Raw genomic sequence first — 21,350 nt, forward strand, 5'->3', positions numbered from 1 at the left:
TCAGCAGTTAATGTGGCTTATTTTAACACCTTTATAAAAGTCACAATCAAAAGCAGTAGGACCTCTGTCCTGAGGGCAGGGAGGGGGACTGGCACATTGCAAAATAGTTGTTCTTTTTCACTAAAAGGTGAAGTCACCAATTATTCTTGTCCCTTTGCACAAGACTTCCATAGCTCAAGAAGTTTTAACTACTATAATCTAAACCTCACTCACAGGAGTGTCATCCTAGCTAACATGCAGTAGATAAGTTCCCTTCTAAGGGATTTAATGTGAGTGGGCAGGACTGACTCCTTATACAGGCTAAAAATATTTGCTCTCCTAATGCCATGGTAGGTTCTGTCCATAAGAGGATTAATTAAACCATGTCTGTGAATATACAGATATGGTGACCAACTGCAGAGCACATTTGCACACACCCACAGTGAAATGAATTAACATTTCCAGAGAACTGTGTCACTTTATCTACCAGCAAACTTCTCCATACAGGCCATGTTTGGCTGCCTCTGAAGTGGGGGCAAGGGACCTCAGCCCTGTTTTGGGTCCTTTCAAGCAGGACTGAGTCCCAGCACTCAGGAGACAGCAGAGAGTGCTCCGACCCTCTTCTCCTACCTCCAGAGGGACCCAGAGCATGCCCAGAGATGTCTGCCAGGGACTCCTCAAACAGCCCTCAGGAGACTGCATCCCACTGGCAGGATTAACCCACACTTCACCAAGCAAAGAGTATCGCAGGTGAGTTTGCAAACCAATTGCTTCAGAGCTGAGGATGCCACCAGGTGTTCTCTGCAGGGTGTCTTGGTAACCTCAGGGTGTCATAAGGTGCTAGTAGCAACAAAATCGTTTTTTTCCAGTGGACATGCAATAGCAGGTTGGTCAGAGCAGAGCAGAGGGCAGCTCCCCTGCTGTATGTCAGCTTGTGATTATGTTATTCACTTGAATGGGTTTGGAGTTCACAAGTAACATTCTGTGATGCAGAGCCCAGTACAGATGTGTTAACCCAGACAGTAATGAAGTACCCTGCAGCTGCTCACTCACTCCCCACTCCCTGCTGTGGTGTGGGGGAGAATCAGAAGGAGATAAAACACATGAATTCAGATAAGAGCAGTTTAATAATGGAAGTAAAGTAAAATAACACTACTACCATATAATTAATAATCGCAGTATTAGTAGTAGTAATGAAAGAAGAGAAGGACAGGGGAAGAGAGGGAGGAATAAAACCCACAAAAGAAAAGGTATGCTCAGTACCCCTCACTGACTGACAGCCAGGCCCCAAACAGTGACTGGCACCTCCCAGCCCACTCCCTCCAGTTTATATCCTAGGCATGACACTATGGTATTGAATATCCCTTTATCTGTCTTGGCCATGCTCCCTCCCAGTTTCTTTTGCACCTGGTCTCTGTCAGAGCATGCAAAACTGAAATTGCCCTGGACTTAAAGTAAATACTACTTAGCAACAACTAAAGTATCAGGGCCTTATCAATATTATACTAAGTCCAAACCACAGCATCACAACAGCTTCTAGGAAGAAAAGTAACTCTATCCCAGCTGAAACCAGGGCAGAACATAAGGTACATAGAGAGCTCATCACTCATTTCTGAAATGAAGTTCAGGGCTCCTTCCACCAGGGCAAGCCCAGGTCATCTGGTCCTAACAGAATCAGAGAAAAACAGGCACCAGCTGAACATCTTTCCTCCCAGTTACTGCCTCCTCGAGGAGATAGGAACAGTGCCAAAAGATATGGGGAAGGAGAAAGGAGGAGGAAAAGGGCAAGGTTTTTCTCTACTACACAAATAACAACAGACTTTTAATGAAACACATTTCAAGAAGCAGCTGCCTGCCTTTAGCTCTAGGCAGTGCAAGAAGGTAATTCCAATTCAGGTACAATTTCATGTACCTGAAGCATCGCTGGCACTGGGACAAGCCTGTGTCTCTCCCCTCTGCCAGTGCTTACAGCACGTACGGGGCTGGGGAGACATTCTGGCTCCGAGACCTGCTCCCAAGGCTTCGGCACGAGCTCTCTGTCACTGTTGGCTTGGGTCACAGGTGACCCAACTGCTGCTGAAACAGCATAGGGAGCTTAGACTTCTGAGGGATTAAGCTGCCAGTAATGATGTGTGGGGGCCCCTAAACACATAATGCTATCAGTCCTTGTCTCATGGCATGCTTTTTTAGAGACTTATAAGCAAACTCTCTGCTTGATGCTGACCACGTGATATCACAAGAGCTGACAGGGCAAACTGAGGGGGACACTGGCAGGGTCCACGTGATTCACTCACATAACTTGTTCTGTCATAGTCCCCTGCATTCATATACACCTTAGAGGACCACAAAGCAAGTCAGGCTTAAGCACAGGACTTGGGAATTTAATGTGGTTTCCCACTGGCTCTTACTGTGCTGCTCTTGACCGTGTCCAAAGTTAGAGTAGTGCAGCTAAGCTGGACACTGAGCTGGGGCATTGCTGGCACACTGGAGACAGCTGAGCAAACAGATGTTCAAACTGGCTGTGGCTGGGAATTTACTTTCACTTATCAAAAGACAAAGTAGACAAAAGAGAAGTGGAATTCTTGTAAAACAATTTAGCCATTTGAATTTCAGTTCTGGATCACATCTTAGGACAAATAAAAAGGGGAGGGAACTCTGAAAAATTTTCTTATCCCTTTTGTCAATGCCTGTGCTATTGTTGTCTGTATAAGTGATGTGTGTGTTTACTGATTGCAGCTACCTGCATGAATCTATCAGGCCACACAACTTCATTGTATAAAATGGCAGGACAATGCCAAAGGGTTTCAACACAGAATGTGAAAAAAAGAGGTGTGTAATCTCAGCAAAAGCCAGATGCAGTAAAACAGCATCCAAGACCATTTCACAAAAAGTATTTTAACTAAAAAGTTTTAGTTTTATAAAGTAGGTAGCCCTATTTTCCCTGGTCACATAAAAAGGGATTATACAAGTGTTAGTCATAAAAATGCTATATAAAGACATTATCTTTCCATTCCCATTCACAGCTGACTTGCCCATAGACAATTTTAGTCCCTTTTAAATGGTATCTGTCTGTAGTCCTTGTGTAATTGCTTGTCTCCTATAGTTTCTAAAACTGGGATTTACTGATTTCTAGAACATATTTCCTGAAGTGTGAGCATGTATGTGTAATACTCTGAATATAAAAATTTTATGTTGGAAATACTTGGAATATAACCAGATTTAGAGATCTTTATTTTCTGGTTTTGTCCTTCAGTCTGCTAGTTGCTCTTGCATCACAGAACAGGATCCTGTTCCTAGGAAAGTTTTCTGAATTGGACAAATCAGGTTTTTCAAATAAAAAAATAAAATTGTGCTGAAAAAAACCCGAACAACCCAGTAAGATCAAAATCCATATTTACCACCAGACAGGTCTGGTGCTCAGTTTCATGACTGAGTCCACAGCATCACTTGGACCTCTGTGCACTGCTGAGGGTAAAGAGTAATTGACATCATCCCCTTCTTTTTGCTCCTCCAAGAACCATAAATGCTAGGCAGTCTCCAGGTCAGTGAAGCTTAACTGAGAGAAATGTGAAAGGCACATTTCACATTCCGTGAAAGACTGAGCCAGTCTCAAGAAGCATGTGCTCCAGCATTCTCCTGTAGGGATGTACATCACCCTGAGAGTGCTTGTGGAGGTGCTTCTTACACACATCTCCTGAGCCTGCCAACACAACATGGAAACACCATGAAGGGAAGCCCTCTCCCAAGCAGTCACAGTTCTGTACCTGCTGGGAGCCCTGCAGAACCAGCCTTGCCCACAGTACCCTGGCAACTCTGGATGGAGCATGCTTATGTGGAAGGGAGGAGACATAGGAGGGGGAATGATGTGGGGCTGTTTGGAAACACTTGTATAAATATCTTCAGCTCAGGTTCATTTTTACAAGTGACCTGTAAAGTACAACAACAGATTGCTTTGCACTTTTTTTTCTCCATTGCAGCTTTGGTTTTCTATGAAACCACCAATTTGCAGATTTTCACCCAAGTTCCTAGAATCAGAAATGACAGTTAAAAGCAAAAAGGACGCAGGATAATTACTTTCCTTCAGTTCCATTCTAACACTGAAATCACGGTTGCAGAGCTCTTATCTACTATTATTGCTGGGCATTGGTAGCAATGGTGAAATAGTTAAAAGCTTTTTGTGATGTAGCAGTAAGCAGAATTGTTGAACATGCACAACAGCCTTGATAAAATTCTCAGAGGAGAGGAATTTTTTCTGCAGTTGGCAAAGTATGTGCTTGTTTGTTCAATAAAATGTAATTTCACTTCTGGTTTAATCTCTTCACAGAATTCTTGCATTTCAATCCATTTTTGAGAGTCTGAATTACAAAACATTCTGCCTTCATCACCAAATTCATGTATAAACAATGACACCTGAAAATTTAAATATTTGCACATGAAAAGTTGTTGGAGTGTGTTTTTATTCTTAATGGTTTGTTGCCATAATGTTTGTTTCTCCCGTGTACTGTTGGTTTGTCCCAAGATGTATCCTCCCATTCAGTTGTCCATCTTGCTGTACACCTGCCCCTTGTTCCCAAGTGTTCCTTGCTCCTCCTCTCACCAAGCTGTCAATCTTGGTGCCAATTTTCCCTGCCTTGGAAATCCTCTGGAAATCCCCTAATCCTGGAATCCCCATTGGTTTGCTGAAATTGTTCCCTCCTGCTGTGTCTCCTCATGGGTTTAGGAACTGTGAACGCCACCTTGTGCTCCTCCCCAGTCCTCCCCCAACTGATTAAGAGTTTGTACCCCCCCCTTGGACCTCCCCCATATAAAAGTCCCTGCTCACCCACTTTCTGTGTCTGTCATCCCTGGACCCTCCTTGTGAATAAACCTTCATGGAAACATACATGACCCCTCTCTCATTCTTGCCTCTGCCTGACAAGACCCAAAGTGGGCTGGAGCTGCTCCCTGCAGCAGCTGCATCTCTGATATTGACTTCAGAGAGCAGCCCACTCCGTGACTCGCTGTCGGGAGTTAGCTGGGGAATCTGGCACCATGACAAAAAGTAAGGTGTAATGTGACCACTGCTAGTTTTAGTACTACTTTTGCACTGGAGATTAGCTAGTAGAATAAAATAAAAGTAAACATTTTTACAAGAACGGCATATTGGGAACTAGCTGTGGTTTCATGGATCTGATTTCCTTAATCTGCAAAACTTCCTGTTGTTTGGGATCCTACATTTAGAAGTGATCAAGAGACAACAGAGGGAGATGGTAAATCACAAAAATGATTATGTCAACAGTGTTGAAATACTAACAGCAGATTCTGCCTAACAGAGCACTGGAACTAGCAAGAGCACACACAAAACAACATACAAGTGTCAGCTTTCAAATTTGGACAAATCCAAAATCATTCAATAAAGAAGGACTACCACATGTTTTCTGGGGTATGGTTTGGCTCTTTGTTCTCCTGCGTTACTCGTGAGCCCCTAAATTTTGCATTTAAAGAAGACACTCATCTGAAGAATGTTGATTTAATTAAAGAAAAATCTTTCATTAAAGAATTAATATACTCCGATAAGTTCTCCAGTTGGTAAGTTAGTCAGAGGTTTTGTGTAATTTTAAAGGAATTGAAGATTTAGCCTCCACTCTGAAAAGCAGACATCAGTTTAATGCTTGCCCCATGCATATGAAAAACCCACGGAATGACACAAAGTACTGCAGAATTTAACCAGCAAAGCTCAGCTTTTCATCTTCTGTCAGGTTGTAGCTCCCCATGCAGCCTGTTGGCACACTAGAGCAAAGGACTCAATTAAATACTTTATATTAGATTCTGAGACACACTTGTAACCTTGTTCACGTACTGACCTCTACTACATGCCTTGGCACAAAAAATAGCAAAATAAAACCTGACCTCAGTGAGCAAAAAGCTCCAATATTATATATTGGACACAAGCATTGATCACAGAGGGAAAGATACCTCCTGAGTCAGACTTGGATCTTTCAAACATAAATAATCACAGTGACATCCACAAAGGCCTGAAAATCCACCATGTGAATAAGTGCAACCCAGAGCTCTCATAGAACATCATATAAATGCTCAATGCATGGCAGATATATGCACATATGTAAAAAATGGCATGGGTACATAACTCTAAATGATGCAAAAAACCCAATATTGGCTCCAGTCAGTATGAAATGTGGCCATTTCATAAGCAGGAGGATTTGATAAGTTTAGTTGATGACAATCCCTTCTTGAAATGGTTAAATCATTTTTATCCAGAAATACATGCATTGAAGAAACCACTAATATCAGCCTCTGATTTCCTCCTGGAATGCCAGTTTATGTTGAGAATTGATTTTTTAATCCACTGTGAGGTCACATGTTTGAATTATTTTTACTTTGTATGTATTCAATTTTCTTTTTTAATTTACAGCTCCAAGAGTCAAACTGAGTCTTTGTGATAGCACAGCTGCAGTTCTTTGCCTAGAAAACTGGAACTGGAGACAGAATTATGGCCTGTGGGCAGCCTCACTGTCTCTGTGCAGGGGCTTAGAGTCACCTCCTGTAACCTATTTGTCTTTAAGATTAACAAACGTGTAACAAACTGAAATGAAACAAATTTGGATACCACCTCATCTGCAATTAATTTCTTCTAATCCCTGTTGGCATGGCATGTGAATAAGAGTGAGAAGGAAAAAACTAATTTCTTTTCCTAAATACAACAGGTTTGAGCTTAATCACACACAAATAGTAGATATAGGTAAAAAGATTCTTGTATAGCTACTTGTCTGATATAAAGTTTTGAATATTTCTGTATTATGATGTGCTTCTTAGTACTTTTCCTACTGCATGTTTGGGATGGGATTTACCTCACACTGCTTCAGACATCTGAATTTCAGACTGGTCAGCCTGGCATTGCTGGTTGACACTTAAAACAAGAGGTCACCTAACCTGCTTCATGTACCTATGTGAGTGTCAGAAGAATTTGGCAGTGGAGGTGCCTCCTTCTCTCAGGTGGCTAGAAAGAGTCCAAAACGGCTTTCAGCCACCTCAGTTTTGACAACTGAATCTCGCTTCACGTTTACAAGTCAGTTGGTTACTTTCTGTTTTAATATTAGTGCTAAAAACCAGATGCATATAATAAAATAGCCATTACTAGTAAAAGTAGAAAAAAATTCTCTGGCTTTCTCTGGACAAATTCAGAAATGCAAATGGAACACAATTTCTTTCCATTATGGGCTATTTTACTCTTTCTTCAACCTCTTATTACAAACCACAGCTGAAAAAAAGCCCTCTATTCATAATTACATGGAACTACACATGAATATTTTAGGTTCATGTTTAGAACCATAGAACCATAAAATTGTTGGGGCTGGAAAAGACCTTTAAGATCATCAAGTCCAACTTTCAGTGCACCACCACCATATTCACTATTAAAACATGTTCTGCAGTGCCACATCCACATGTTTTTTGGACACTTTCAGGGTTGGTGACTCAGCCACTTTCTGGACAGTCTGTTCCAAAGCTTTTCAACCCTTTCTGTGAAAAGAATCTTTCCTAATGTGTAATCTAAACCTCCCTCAGTGCACCTTGTGGTAATTTCCTCTTGTGCAGTCATTTGTCACTCAGCTGCAGCCTCCTTTCAGGCAGTTGTAGAGAGCAATAAGGTCCCACCTCAGCCTGCTTTTCTCCAGACTAAGCACCCTCAGCTCCCTCAGCTGCTCCACATCAGACTTGTGCTCCAGACCCTTCCCTGCCTCCTTCTCAAGACATGCTGCAGCACCTCAATGTCTTTCTTGTAGTGAGGGGCCCAAAACTGAGCACAAGATTTGATGTGTGGCCTAAACATCACTAGTGCTGTACACCACTGGTTGACTTTAAGCTATTAAAGGTCTTATTATATATTTCTTCTCTCTTCACCCTGCCACATCTGTTAAACAGGTTTTTCTTTCTCCTTTTTATCTTGCATGGATGTGCAAGTGACTTGTTACATCAGTACAGTTCCTCTAGCCCTAAAGGAGTTCTATATTTTGAATTTTTTACTATTTTTAACGTTGTCTTATTCACTTTAATTGGTATTAGAAATTATTACCTATCCACTTTTTCTCTCTCAGACTAATGCTGTCACTGGAACTCTTCTATCTTATAATTAAAGAAACTCATATATTTGTTCATTCCATATAAATCCTCATTGTTCCCATTTGATGATACAAAGACTTCTTAAAAATTCTGACTTCACCTCCCCCATACACCCAAACCATCACTTGTTTGTCTGGCTGGGACCTGGGAGGCTCTCAGGCAATCACACACTTCCCTAGACTCTACTGCTATTTAAGTGGCTAAAATGAATATAAACTACCATTTTTACAACCCTGTCTGATACTCCTTCTAAGTAACCACTCATTTTAATCAAACTTTTCCATTTCTATTTCAAGAGATACAGAAAGGGACTGGCAATGGAGCATCAGCTCTGTAAAGCTGTGGGGAAAAGATGAATATGACTGCTGAGTCTATAAACAGAACAGAGGAGGAGGAGGAGAAGGAAGAAGAAAGCTATATCAAGAGTTTCCACGGTAGCGTAGTTGTGGTTACTATATTTTGAAAGATTATATTGGCACAGTGAGAAAGACACAAGATTGAAGGCTGACAAAGACATTGAATGAGTGAGAGACAAAAGAAGCTCAATTTACAGTTTACAAACAGCAAAAAAGTTCAAAAGGTCACTTGGTTTCATCACAGGATTTCTTGAATGAGAAGACCCAGGCTCTGGACAGCATTTGTAGACCAAACAAGAACTGCATAGCAAGGAACACTGGCTGGAATGCAAAACCAGAGATTCATGCCTTAAAAAACACTTCCCTTTAAGAGTGTGCCTGGGTAGTTATTGAAATAAAATTCCAAATTCCATTTTCAAAACAAGACCGCACACTTTCAAGACAAGCTTAAGCAGAATACAGAGTATCTACAGAATACAACTGTAGCAGAAATTGGATGCAAAAAAACAGTGTTATACTGGAAAGTCACATTGTCCCTTCTGGAGTTGGAAAATTATTTCTACAAGTCACTAAGCCACATCAGAACTCAAACAGGCCAAACTATGCCCCAGTGACCTGAAGCTTCATATGTTATCTACAACGAGCGTGGCTGGAGATCAGTGTGAGGAAGTTTGATTTTTTGCTCCTCTTCTCAGTGTTTATGTGCCTGAGCTTGCTCTTGTGTAGTCAGGTTTTAATTAGAGTAATTTTTCTCTGAACTCTTAGTATTATTCATGTTTGAAAAGTACCTACTAGTATCTCAGTAAATGTTAGATCTGAGTAGGATGCAACTTTTCCCTTCCCTCAAGATTTTTGACATTTCAGAAATGTCTTCTAAATTAGAATAAAAAATGAAAATGTAAAAAAAAAAATTACAAACCACAAATTTAGGGTTTTAAAATAATTTCAATGGAATAATTTCTGTAATTTCCATTTTTATGTCATATCTTTCAGATATTTTTAGACTGATTAACTTTTGATTTCCAGGTATCAAGGCATTTCAATATTAACAACAAAAAAGATGTTTCGGAGAAATCAGACAGTGTTGGCTGGAAGTCAACAGAAATTATTTGGGAAATTTTTCCAGCAAATGAAAACATTATGCTGAAGTATCCTTTTCATAGTTTCAACAAAGAGACGTGCATTTTATCAAAAGCAGCTCCTCAGAGAAAATGCCTGACCCCACATATAGTGTTTGTCACTGCTGCAGCACAGATCTAATAAAATGTGTACTACACAAAGAGAAGATAGGAAGAATTATTTATTTGATTTTAGCTGTAAACTTCAGAATTTGTTTTTAGCTGAAGATAGCATATCTGAAAATTCACTTTCATTCTCTCTTCAGGGTGATTTTCACTTGCCTTTTCTTTAGAAGAGCATCTCAAAAGAGTATAAATTGAAAAAAAAAAATCACAATGAGAACAGCTAGCAGTGCCAAGGATGTGTTTTAGAAGTCTCTTCCACAGATGGCAGACAGAAGAGCTGGGTAAGATGATTTTGAACTCTACTGTGGTCAACAGCTGCTGTTGAAAACACCTTGCTTTAACTAAGAGGAGAGTACATCTGGAGGAAGTCAGTCTAATCATGGAAATTATGAATGAAACTGGCATGAAGTGCCCATGAAGTGCAGTTCCCATATTCAGGCAAAGCACAGCTTTTAATTAGATATGTCTTTCAATCTGGGAAAAGCTTTCACTGAAACCTCATTAATGTAAGGAGCTAATCAACTCATATAACTGCAATCACCAAGAGAATTTTACCTTTAAACAATTCACCCTGAAATCATTTGCCAGGCTACATGTCTTTCCTGGAAAGATGTGCACTACATTTTTAACTCATGAAACATCTGTCTCCTGTTCCAGTCAATGAAGACTGTTCCAGTCTGTTCCAGCTGTGTGGTTCACACAAAACACTTCTAGTGTGAGGAATGCAGTGCTTATCCTGATTCTAACAGGGCACTGGAAAATTGTTAAGGAAAAAAACCTCTCATTTCTTATTTACCAAAAATCCCTAACCATACCTAGTTGAAATCAACACTACACAATTACTAAAACATGTTAAATTAACCTACTTCAGAGGGAATAATTAACCAAGAGAAAAATTATGCGTTTTTCTTCTCCCTCACTAGATAGGGTAGACTAAAAAAAACAAGATACTAAAAAAAAAAAAAAAAAAAAAAAAAAAAAAGACCACATTGCTTCCTAGAGTGGTATTTTATCCTTTTTGAGATACATAAAAACAGTGCTGGGGTGGGTTTTTTTCATATCCAGGCATAGATATATGCATAAACGAGTTGACCTGTGCTATTTTCGTAGCATAGCTCTGTCATCATTGACTTTGGGAGCCCTGGTGAAAATAAGGGCAGCAGTAAAGTCTGAACATCTGAATTCTTTAAGTCACATCATTCCCAGTGACAGGATTTTGTTTTCATTCTGAGCAGATTCTGTTTGTGCTAGAAGGTTCAGGAGACAGCAAAATGCAGCCAACAAACTCATAAAATAGATACTGTCAGACAATTACATCTTCCCTCAAAAAGAAAGCAAGAATCTTTATTGTTTGAATTAGAAACAGAACAGAGTGTCTAACTCTACAGAGCTTTTATTATTATCCTGACATTTGGGCTGCTTCACTTTCTTAATTTTTCATATATTCTTTATCAGTTCAATGGAAAATCAAAGTGGTTTTAAGTCATTCTTTTATGAGCAGAGCACACTCAAGCACAGAGTGGTCCAGGAGGGTGGTACTCTCATCGCTGTCTGTCACCAATCTAAACGGTTCCCTCAGAAATTAGGTGATGTTTTCAAGTTGATCACCCCTTAAAAAAGGATGGACATCAATGCCTCCTGACCACAGATAAATTTAAAAAGTAGAACTTTTAACAAAATTTTAGTACAAATCAATCAATAAAGTGTTTCAATTACCATTACACACACAAAGAAAAATGCCCTTCTGCAGAAAAGAGACAGAAGATGCAATCATTTATATCAATGAAGTAATTCAGGGCAATTTTTAGTTTCTCAGTAGACAACTTTATAACAGAAAGGGTTTCTCCAATAAGTGACAAATATTGATGTATTCTTCTTATAACAGTGTCATTGTCAATAACTATTTGTAACATAATTGTACTATCTTTTCTATGAATCATTGAACTGAGCAACATTTGTTATGTGCTCTCCCTTTTTTTTAACATATTTTCTGCTGTGACTTAGTCATTATGTTCCTCTATAGATGTACTGAAAGCTCTGGCTCTATTCTCCAGAGCCTTAACCTTTGGTAGAATGAGGGAAGACAGCACACTGTCTCTTTCTCACAGCCTAACACCAGATAGAAGCTACTGAGGATCAAAGCTTTTTATTCTCATGCTCTCTTCTATTTGAGACATCTCAATTAACTCTAAGCTTCTAGGAAGAGGAGATAAGAAGAAAAAGGCACTATTTCATCACGGTTTAAAACTTTAATACAAGGGTTTGTGAATAATGACACATTCTAGAATGCACGACCATGCCTTAAAAACCAAAATTATATCACTTTCTTGCCAATACCTAGTTTAGAATTGTTTAATTTCCAAAGCTGATCTTACTTCAGCAAAGACTATTGTGCCACACTATTGGTGAATTAAAGTTGCAGTTTTGTCTTAACACAGATCTTTTATGTAAAAACAAGACACATTGAGTCATTTAGTCACTGCTCTTGCAGAACATGGTTTGATGCATTCATGAAAAAGTAAATTGTCTCCCTCTGTTTTCCTTGCAGGGAAGAGGAAGAGGAGAAGGAGTTAATACTTTTAGGTATCAATATCAACAACAAATTATTTTTTCCCATGAAAATGTTCCCCAAAGGGAGAAGAAAGACCTGTCATTCAAGTAACAGAATCCAAATGGCTCCATTGTCACTCAAAGACAACTTTTGGGAGTAAGATGTCAATGGCCCAGCTGCTTCAGCAGCCGTGTGCAGTGAGCACTGATATTCAGACTGGAAGGCAGCAGACTTGAGGTAAATTGCGAATGAAAATGGTTTTCGCAGACTCCAGGGGGTCCCATCAACATTATTTCAAATGAAATATTAACAGAATATATTCATAAGTAATAGTTCTAGGTGATCTAATAGAGTCAACTCTTGCAATTACTTGAAACGAATGAGCCACAACAGAGTACGTCATTGCTTCTGAGCGGGTTTGCAGTGCTTGTGGCTGTGAAAGAGCAGCACAAGGCACTCCTCAGAGAGACACTAAAAGCCACCAGAAAGTCCTGAAGGGTGTGACAATGAAGCTGAAGGCTCCAGTATCGTGCCAGGGTTATGAAACAATCAGCAGACTGGTGTGCACAATAACTTCAACCCTTCTTTGATGCTTGAAATAGGCTCAGCTGAATGCCAGCCCTCCCAGATGAATGCATTATAAAACTTGCTGAGGAAGTGCCAGGAGTACTCAAACTACATCCCAGAGGTATTCAGATACATCTTATTGCATATTTTTAGCTGTCACACATGACAGCAACTACTGCTTTTGTTGTACAGTAAATACCACAGTCTTCACTATAGAGAAAAGTAAACTTTGAAGTTTATATGAGTACAGTGGAAAAGGTGACTGATTTACTCAGCCATTCATTTTTCATTTTCATAGAGTAGAATCTGCTACAGATCCTAATGTATTGGTATTAATCAGACAACATACCAGTCGTATCTCATCAGTCAGCTTTGCACAGAATGAAGGACAGAGAGAAACACTAGAACCCACACATAACCATTGTAAGACCCAAAGATTGTCCAGGCTACCCTGTATCTGCAGCCAAACTAAACAGAATAATGTGACAATTTCTAGCATCAGATTTGCTTTATTTAATTTTTATATTATTCTTCCACCTGATTTCTCACAAGTAGCATGCATTCTGCTGGGTTTTGTCTTCTTACCTATGCAGAATACTGACGACTTCAGTTGTATAGAACTAGAAACAGTCGTGGAAGGGAGGAAAAAGAATTCTTCCTATTATGGATGCATGCATAACTGTGCCAAAGCTCATCCAACATAATTTTAATTGAGTTTTCTACTCCCAGTGAAGTTGTAACTGCACAGGGTAGCTCTGTAAGTATCTACCTATATCTCAAAGGTGCAAAATTTGCAAGAAATGGAAGTGTCTTTAACAAGACCAGCTGCTGTAGCTGGAAGTAGCAGAGAAGTTTCTGGGCACCACAGATTCTTTTAATCGTGGCCAAGGGTGTATCTTCAAGCTGGCACTAACATGGCCACAGGGCTATTAATATTTGAAGTGGCTGGGGAGTTCTCCCTGGTACTCCTCATATCAACTGATGCATGTACCACATCTCTCAGTGCCGTTCAAACAATCTCCTGCCCTCAAACACACACACACGTTAATATCCTGCCTCAAAACCACTACTGAGAAAACATAAATAGAGAGAGAAGTAGGAATAAAGAAATGGAATATGAAAATTTTTAGAGCAGAACCAGAGAACATCTTTCCAGAACTATAAGTTATGACTAGATGCTTATAAACTACTTGTTATGAATAATTTTTATAGTATTTTGTAGGACATTTGTTTATTTACACACCAAAGTCTATATTTAGTCCCAATCAGTTTGTACTGATTTAATTGTTTCAATAAGTCACCGTGTGCAAAAAAAAATGTTCACTTACTTAAAAGATTTTTTTACTTTAAGAACTTTTTTGTTGGAAATTAGGTTCAGTCTATAGGACTTCCTTCATCATACAGAGTAGAACAGATTTCTATATCCAGATTCAAATACTGTATGGAATACGCCAATAGATATTGAAAATATTGTCTCAATACAAAAATGAATTGCAACTAGCTTTGTCAACCCCCACTCTCCCCCAAAAAAGGAGTTAAAGTAGGCTTCAAGATCTTTTAATACTAGTAAAAGAAGGAATACATGTTGCATGTTAAAACTACAATTTGAACAGAAAAGAAAGTTACATAAGAATACTGGAAATTAAAAAAATGGGTGAGTCCTAAAACATTTCCATGTAGGCACATGACTGAAGAGTTGCTCCCCATGGCTACCTGACAATGCAGCCTGACTTCCCAAGAGCTTGGACAGGGTACCCTCTTCCACTCCTTTAGAAAACTGATAACCAATAAAATACTCAAGGGTCCTGAAAAATTTTTTTTAGAAGTGGAAGTTTGTTTACAGTAATACTATCAGGACACATAAATACGTCATGAAGACCAGACACATTAAAGTATCAAGGGTTAGGACCATTAGGTCTCCAACAGGAATTTTTAAACAGCTTATAACAATAGAGTTGTCTTAATCACTTAAGCAGTGTATAAAATGATCAGACACCCACATAATCCAATCGCCAAATAATAAATCTCATGATTGCCAAATTACTTCCATGTCTCCTCTTCAGATCCTGAGACTAGACTAAAAGTAATTTGTCAAAAAATTGCTTCCATTCCAAAATACTTCATTATTGTTTTTTTACCACAAAGCCGCACCACAATGTATCATCTCTGTGCTTTGCTAAAGACACAGTAAGTGATCCCCTTTGGTGCTCTTCTTTCTATGAAAACAAATGTACACAGAACAAAATCAGCACTGATAATAGCATCTCTTCCTTTGTCCTTATTGGTATTGTTCCTCAATGGTTTTTTATGGCTTTTTTAAAAATTATTTTATTATGGTATCATTTTAACCTTCATTTAAAAAAAATAGTGCCATATTCTTGTATCTTCTTTACTTGATAGCTTCTGAAATTCAAAAAAAAAGGAGACTGGCCTGCCAGAAGCCAAAGAATCTGTAAAAGTCTCCAAATATGCAGGGGATAGCAGATGACAAATAGAAACAGTCATTTACAGCCAAAGGGGATAGACTTCTTTGGCTTTGGTTTTGCAAGTCTCTGTACCTACGCTTTTATTGCATTTGGTAACATATGGAGTGATTTAAAGCAAAATGAAGTGAATGAAAGGACTCCCAGAAGTTTTGGTAAGCTTTGAATGAGACTTTTTTCCTGCACAGATTGTTCCCTGGGGACAGAAAATGCATTCATTTAGCGCTGTGCATTAAAGAACACAATATGAATGCTATGCAACTGTGCAAAATACAGTTGCTATCACTCGACTTAAAATATCCTGAAATGTTTTGCTTTATGGCATTAAAAGTAACTAATTTTCTTGGACTGTTGTTGCTAAGGTTTGGTTTATGTAACTGTTTTAAGAAGAAAGCAGTCTGAAAAATACACAACTAGCACAGCAGAGAACTCATTATTCTTTCAAATGCCTCTTTTAAAATCCTTTCAAACTTTTTATTCTGTTGATTCAACAGGAGAGCCATTTACAAGTAAAAAGAATAGCAAAGAAATGGTGCTTCAAAGCTCTGAAGAAAAGAACTGTTTTGTAACACTTCTTAACAATTCTGCACTACCAGACCTTGAATTCCCCCCAGCTTATACACATCTGGGACTGTGAGTAAAGACAGATGTCCAGGTGTCCCTTGTGGGGCCCAGACAATTCTCAGTCTCTGTTTTGATGGGTGCATAGTGCCCTCTGGGTCTGTGGGTCTGATACTGCCAGAGGACAAGCATCGGCCCTGTGTGGATGCACAGTAGATGACATCAGGTTCATAACTGGTGTGCCCTGGGGTTCCTCTGCACACAGGTAAAGCCCAGCACAGCCCAGGTGCAAGGGATGTCCCTGCCTCATGCACAGGATTCACACAGAAAGCTCAGGGCTTCGTGGGGATTTCAGTGTGGCTGTGTGGTCACAGTGATCACCCAGCTGGCAGCCAGGATTTCTGCTCAGCTGGCTGATCAGCAAGAGCCACTCTGCAGCTGGGTGCACAAACATTACCCAGATGGAGCTTCTAAGTGGAAAGTGATGATGTGACCAGGGAATTCAGACATAAGAGTGTCAGATGTGGGTAAGATTTATACACATGAACATGTGGGAACAGGAACTGATCATAGGAATCCTGCTATTTTGGATCATCATTCCTGGGCATCCCAGTGAGGGATTAGTCAAACTGGAAGTAGGGAATTCCATCCCAGCTTTCTGGATGAGTTCTTTACCACCCCCAACCCCGCCAACTAGGGCAGTTCTGGTGACAGGACCCCTCATAAATCTTCTGTAACATATACAAAATAATTTCATCACTTTAAAAGAGATTGGCTCCATGGTGAATATTTCTCAGCAGATACTCCCTACACAGACAATTTCATGGGATCACAGTGCATTATTGCTCAGGTTGTGCTAAACTTTTGGAGGAAGAGAACTTTTCTGCTTTCTGAAACAGGCACTGCAGGTCACCTTTCCTAGAACAGCAGCTTTGCTGTGATGTAATCAGTCTCATAGTCTACTCTTGCTTTTGGTAAGAAAGAAATTGATTTTGCAGAAGAATAAGGAGAACAAAACATACTGATTTCTTTATTACTATGCTGCTGATATTGGAATTTCACCCTATATTGTTAGAGAGAATTACAAAATACTGCAAATATAGTAATTCCACAGAAATACTACAAAATTTACCAAAGAAATATATTTCCTTTAGAAGAGTGCTTTCTAGATACTTCTCTTATATGCAGCAAATACAGGCTTCAGATTGAATGAATCCCATTCTTTAATTTCTTTTCATTTTCCTTTCTTTTCAGCAATCTCAATTTTATGTTTAATTTTCATCATCTGAGTGCCTAATGTCTGTGTGGCCATCACCTACTATTATTAAATCAGTGTATGGAAATGAATGCCAGTTATTAAAATGGAAAAGAGCAATTTTAAGCAAACAGAACATTGTCGTGTTATCTTACACCAGGGTTGAGAACAATATGTAGGTAATTACTTCTAAATAGTAACACTTTAGTCATTTAGATTGTAACTTGGAAACAGACAAAAAAACCTAGGAAATTTTATCACAATTTTTTGCCTTTCTCTAGGTAAAGGAATTATTTCCTTTAAAGTTGGCAAGTTTTGATACTTTGTTGTTTTCTGTGGTAAAGCTCTATTAAAATAGAGACGAATAGAAAGAAACTCTTGGCATGAAACTGGGTAAATTAAAGATAAATTGCATAAATCTATATTAATAAGAACAGGACACAAAGAAGGATGGGGAAATTATAGCTCTTGTATTCAATCCTAGGCAGCTTTCACAAAGCAAAGTTGCATCTGTTTTTTTCAGTATTCTTGCAAAAATAACCCTCCTGAAATATCTTATTCTGTTAGACATTCATGCTTGGAGCAACTTTTAAATGGATGTGTCATTGGCAGCCTAACTTCCTGTGTCTTGGCAATACGTAGACAGAGCTTAGAAAACCATTATTTTTAAACAGAGATTTTGAGACTTCAGCTCTGGCACTGATTTGATTCAATTATTTTCATATTTTTATTTCTAACTGCATTTCAGCAGGACAGATTTTGTTAATAAATACAATTTTGATATTAAGTTACAGATGGTGTTTTAAAATCTCTAAGTGCCTGCAGCAGCAATAGCAAGAAAACCTTTTTCCAATGTATAAGGAATCAGGTCCTGGTGATTCAGGACCTGAATGGTGCCCGTGTTTCTCCAACCACCTGAGTCATGTGGGCTGGGAGGCAGCTGGCTGGAATGATGGCATTTACTCAGAACCACATTTTTAAGTTAACTGACACACCTTTAAAAGCCCCCACAAGGATTAACTAACATTTAGAGATCAAAGATATAAAATAGAGCTCAGCTGAATTACACAGAGAAAATGCAACAGCCAGGTGCAGCCTGACTGAAATAAGTGTACTGGGCTTTCTGGTGAGATACTTTTCTTAGTGCCTGTTTTCTGGCAAAGGAACACAGCACAACAGGAGAAGATGGAGTATGGGCAGAGCAGCACATTCTCTGACAGCTGATGAGAGAGATGTACTTAATTCTGAGGCTGGAGAAGAACCTCTCTGATAATCAACATATCATAGTCAACATATTTTGCATCTTCCCATTTTTTCCACTCAGCAAATACTTTTCTACTCAAACGCAACAGAATGCAAAAGGAAAACGTTTCAGCTGGATCAAAGGCCTATGATGGACACACCTCCTAAAGTTTTAGCAGTTGGAGTATGCTAACACTGCAGAGCCAACAAACACCGTGTGTTTGCCCAGTAGGAAATGTGGGTGGGAATCTCCACTACAGTGACTGTATTATCTATACTTCTCAAGCCAGATAATTTATAAGAAACTTAGAATATTTCACATGGATTGATGTTGTGCCATCTAGACACAATCTTCAGCACTCCAAACTTGCTATTTAAAGAGCCTGTATGCTTCTTGCCAAAATTTTCTTTTCAGACATTCTCTTTAGAATGTTCATTGGTAATATGTACTGAAACATCTGAACAAATGTTTAATAAATTTTCAATTTTAAATTCTCAGTTAATATATGAGAGGCTTTCAGTTTGCATGGAAAATTATGCATATCTCCAAGTGAATAAGAGAAGCTGAACTAAATGCTGTACTCACCAGATTTGTAAGTGATACTTTCTCATTACTAACAAAGGAGTAACACAATCTGTGCACTTTTTGGAGTTGCCCATATTTTTGTAGTTGCCCTCCACTTGAACAACTTGCATGTTTGGAATGAGACAAAATGTGATACTGAGGGTGAAGCACCACAATATACAGCCTGCTTTCTTGGAATGGATCGTGATCTACACAAACACTCAAAATTTGTGCTTTTCATTGATACTACGATCCCAGTCCCTTTGATGCTGGACTGCTGGAAAAGGACTCTTCAGGGAGTGCATCTCATAACTCCTTAGACTATTGCAAACATACCTACTTCTGAGCTCCCTTTCAGAAAATTGTATAAAGCTTGAACTTGCACATTAAATTCTGCTGGGAATGCTGCTATCAGAAGCATTTGGGCTGTGCCTATGGTGAAAAGAGCTGTCAGCATGACTAAACAGAGAATCCAGTCTGTAATCCCTAAATTCAGCTGCAGCATCTGGCCAGGATTAAAAAGGCCACAAAATTTGAATGAGAGGATATTTTTGTGCATAGTTAGGATGAAGGTCTTCAGATGACACTTGAATGAATGGAATATGGACAAATTCTGCTGTGAAACAAAGGCATCAGCAGTTCCACACTAGAAAGGTTCTCAAAAGAAATATTTTAGTTGCATATATGTTACATATGTGTATTTTATATATACAGTTTTGGGAGATATATTTATCTAGTCATTGGACTAAGTGGTAGTATCTAGAAACATCAAGATGTATGAGTCTAATAGTCCAGTGTTTTTAAAGTCTCCAGTCTGAAAGAAATCCAGTAAGATATCTAAATACCTCAGAAAATCTGGTTTCTAAACACTCAGAAATAAGTGTCAAAACTAGTAGAAACTCATTAAAAATTCATACTGCTGCACCATTCAGCCATCCACCAAAACAGCAGAAACATTCCTTAATCCAAATGCAAGGGTATCCCAAGTTTAACATCACTGTTACCACTTTCTCACGTATCCTTATCAGATGCATATTTACAAAGACCTTTCTGAAATTTAAAACAGTAGAACAAACATTTCTTATTAAGAACAAATCCATGGTACAAAATTATTTCCTTACTTTTGGGAGGGAAGCTCTCGATCCTGAGCTTTGGGTGGTCATTGTCAAAACTGTAGTGATACCCAGTGCAACTCTGGCTGGAGCAGCATCCATGTTGATCCAGAAAGAAACCCAGGATAAAATGACAATCAGCAGGCTAGGAATGTACATCTGGATTAAATAGTATCCCATCTGACGCTCCAAATGAAACTTGACTTCAATGCATGTAAACTTTCCTAGAACATGAAATTATTTTCATAAATGCTTTTTGCACATTTTTTATCTTGTTTTCTGAACGTAAGTTAGATGTGTGGCCTGTTTCCTAACCTAATGCTGTAAGCAGATCCTGATACACAAACAATGGTCAGTCACTTTTTGCATACTAGCTTGGGGAGAGCATGGGACCACTGAAGTATATTGTGTCCAGTTCTTCATATTAACAGAGAAAATGAATAAGTAGCACAATTGTTTCACCTCCAGAAAATATAACATAATGTTTCTTTTCTCAAAATTCAACCAGCTTTTACATTAGTAAAATATACTACTAAGTATTAAAAGGGGACAGCATTTTGGTTTTTTACAGGCATGAGAATAAGCAATCATATTTGAACAGACAAATTGTAAACTACTACTCTTACAGTCCTAGGGTAGATCACACTCCTTCTCATTCTGCCAGTGTCATTTGCCTCTGTCTGTTGATTATATCTCACAGTAGAATCAACTCAAAGTCTACTTTGAATTTTGCTAGAAGTCTGCCTCCAGGAAACCTAAACCAATCTCTTGTGGGAGGTGAGGGATTCTCCAAACAACCGAGAGCTGCTGCACAACAGTCCTGGATTGCCTGACAGTGGAACTACAGTTGTGCGGCAGGAGATGCAGAGTCCTGAGCTGCAACAACTCAGCAGCTGCTACTGCAATCACTCTGTGCTGCTCTCAGAATTACTCTGGGTTAGGTACTGTGAGGGTTCTCGCTCCAGGCAGACTAGAGGAAAGCCTCTCTTTCCTGAAGTGTCATGCTAGTGGTTTCAAAGGACCCCTTTTGTGTTGGTTGGAAAATGAACAAAGATGCATTTTTCCTTGTTCATCCTTTCAGGGGAAATTAGATCGTTTGCTCCTTTTTGTGATGTCCCTATATTTTTCTGGTGGTCTACAATGCTGAATGGTGGGGCCAAGAGTTAGCACACAGGGGAGTGCACAGGCTGTTTGACAAAGAAAGGAGTGGAGACTGAATCATATCCTCTGACAGCCGAGAAGTTCTAAAATGAGTGAGCTGTGACTTGAAAGGCAGATGCTGAGACCTGGGCAGAAGCTCTTCCTGACCAGTCTGCC

At 39.2% G+C, this 21,350-nt stretch overlaps 1 protein-coding gene across 2 annotated transcripts in view; it reads right to left on the reverse strand.

Annotated features, from left to right (window-relative positions):
* The window catches only part of GLRA2 (glycine receptor alpha 2), a 120,963-nt gene that overhangs the window by 53,087 nt on the left and 46,526 nt on the right, over window positions 1-21,350 (reverse strand). For both annotated transcript variants that reach the window (XM_058852687.1, XM_058852677.1), the window contains exon 7: window positions 20,043-20,257. In XM_058852687.1, the coding sequence (XP_058708670.1) occupies window positions 20,043-20,257 (215 nt within the window). The remainder of the gene's footprint in view (window positions 1-20,042; window positions 20,258-21,350) is intronic.

Source organism: Poecile atricapillus, chromosome 1 (assembly GCF_030490865.1).
Source record: "Poecile atricapillus isolate bPoeAtr1 chromosome 1, bPoeAtr1.hap1, whole genome shotgun sequence".
Classification (NCBI taxonomy): Eukaryota; Metazoa; Chordata; class Aves; order Passeriformes; family Paridae; genus Poecile; species Poecile atricapillus.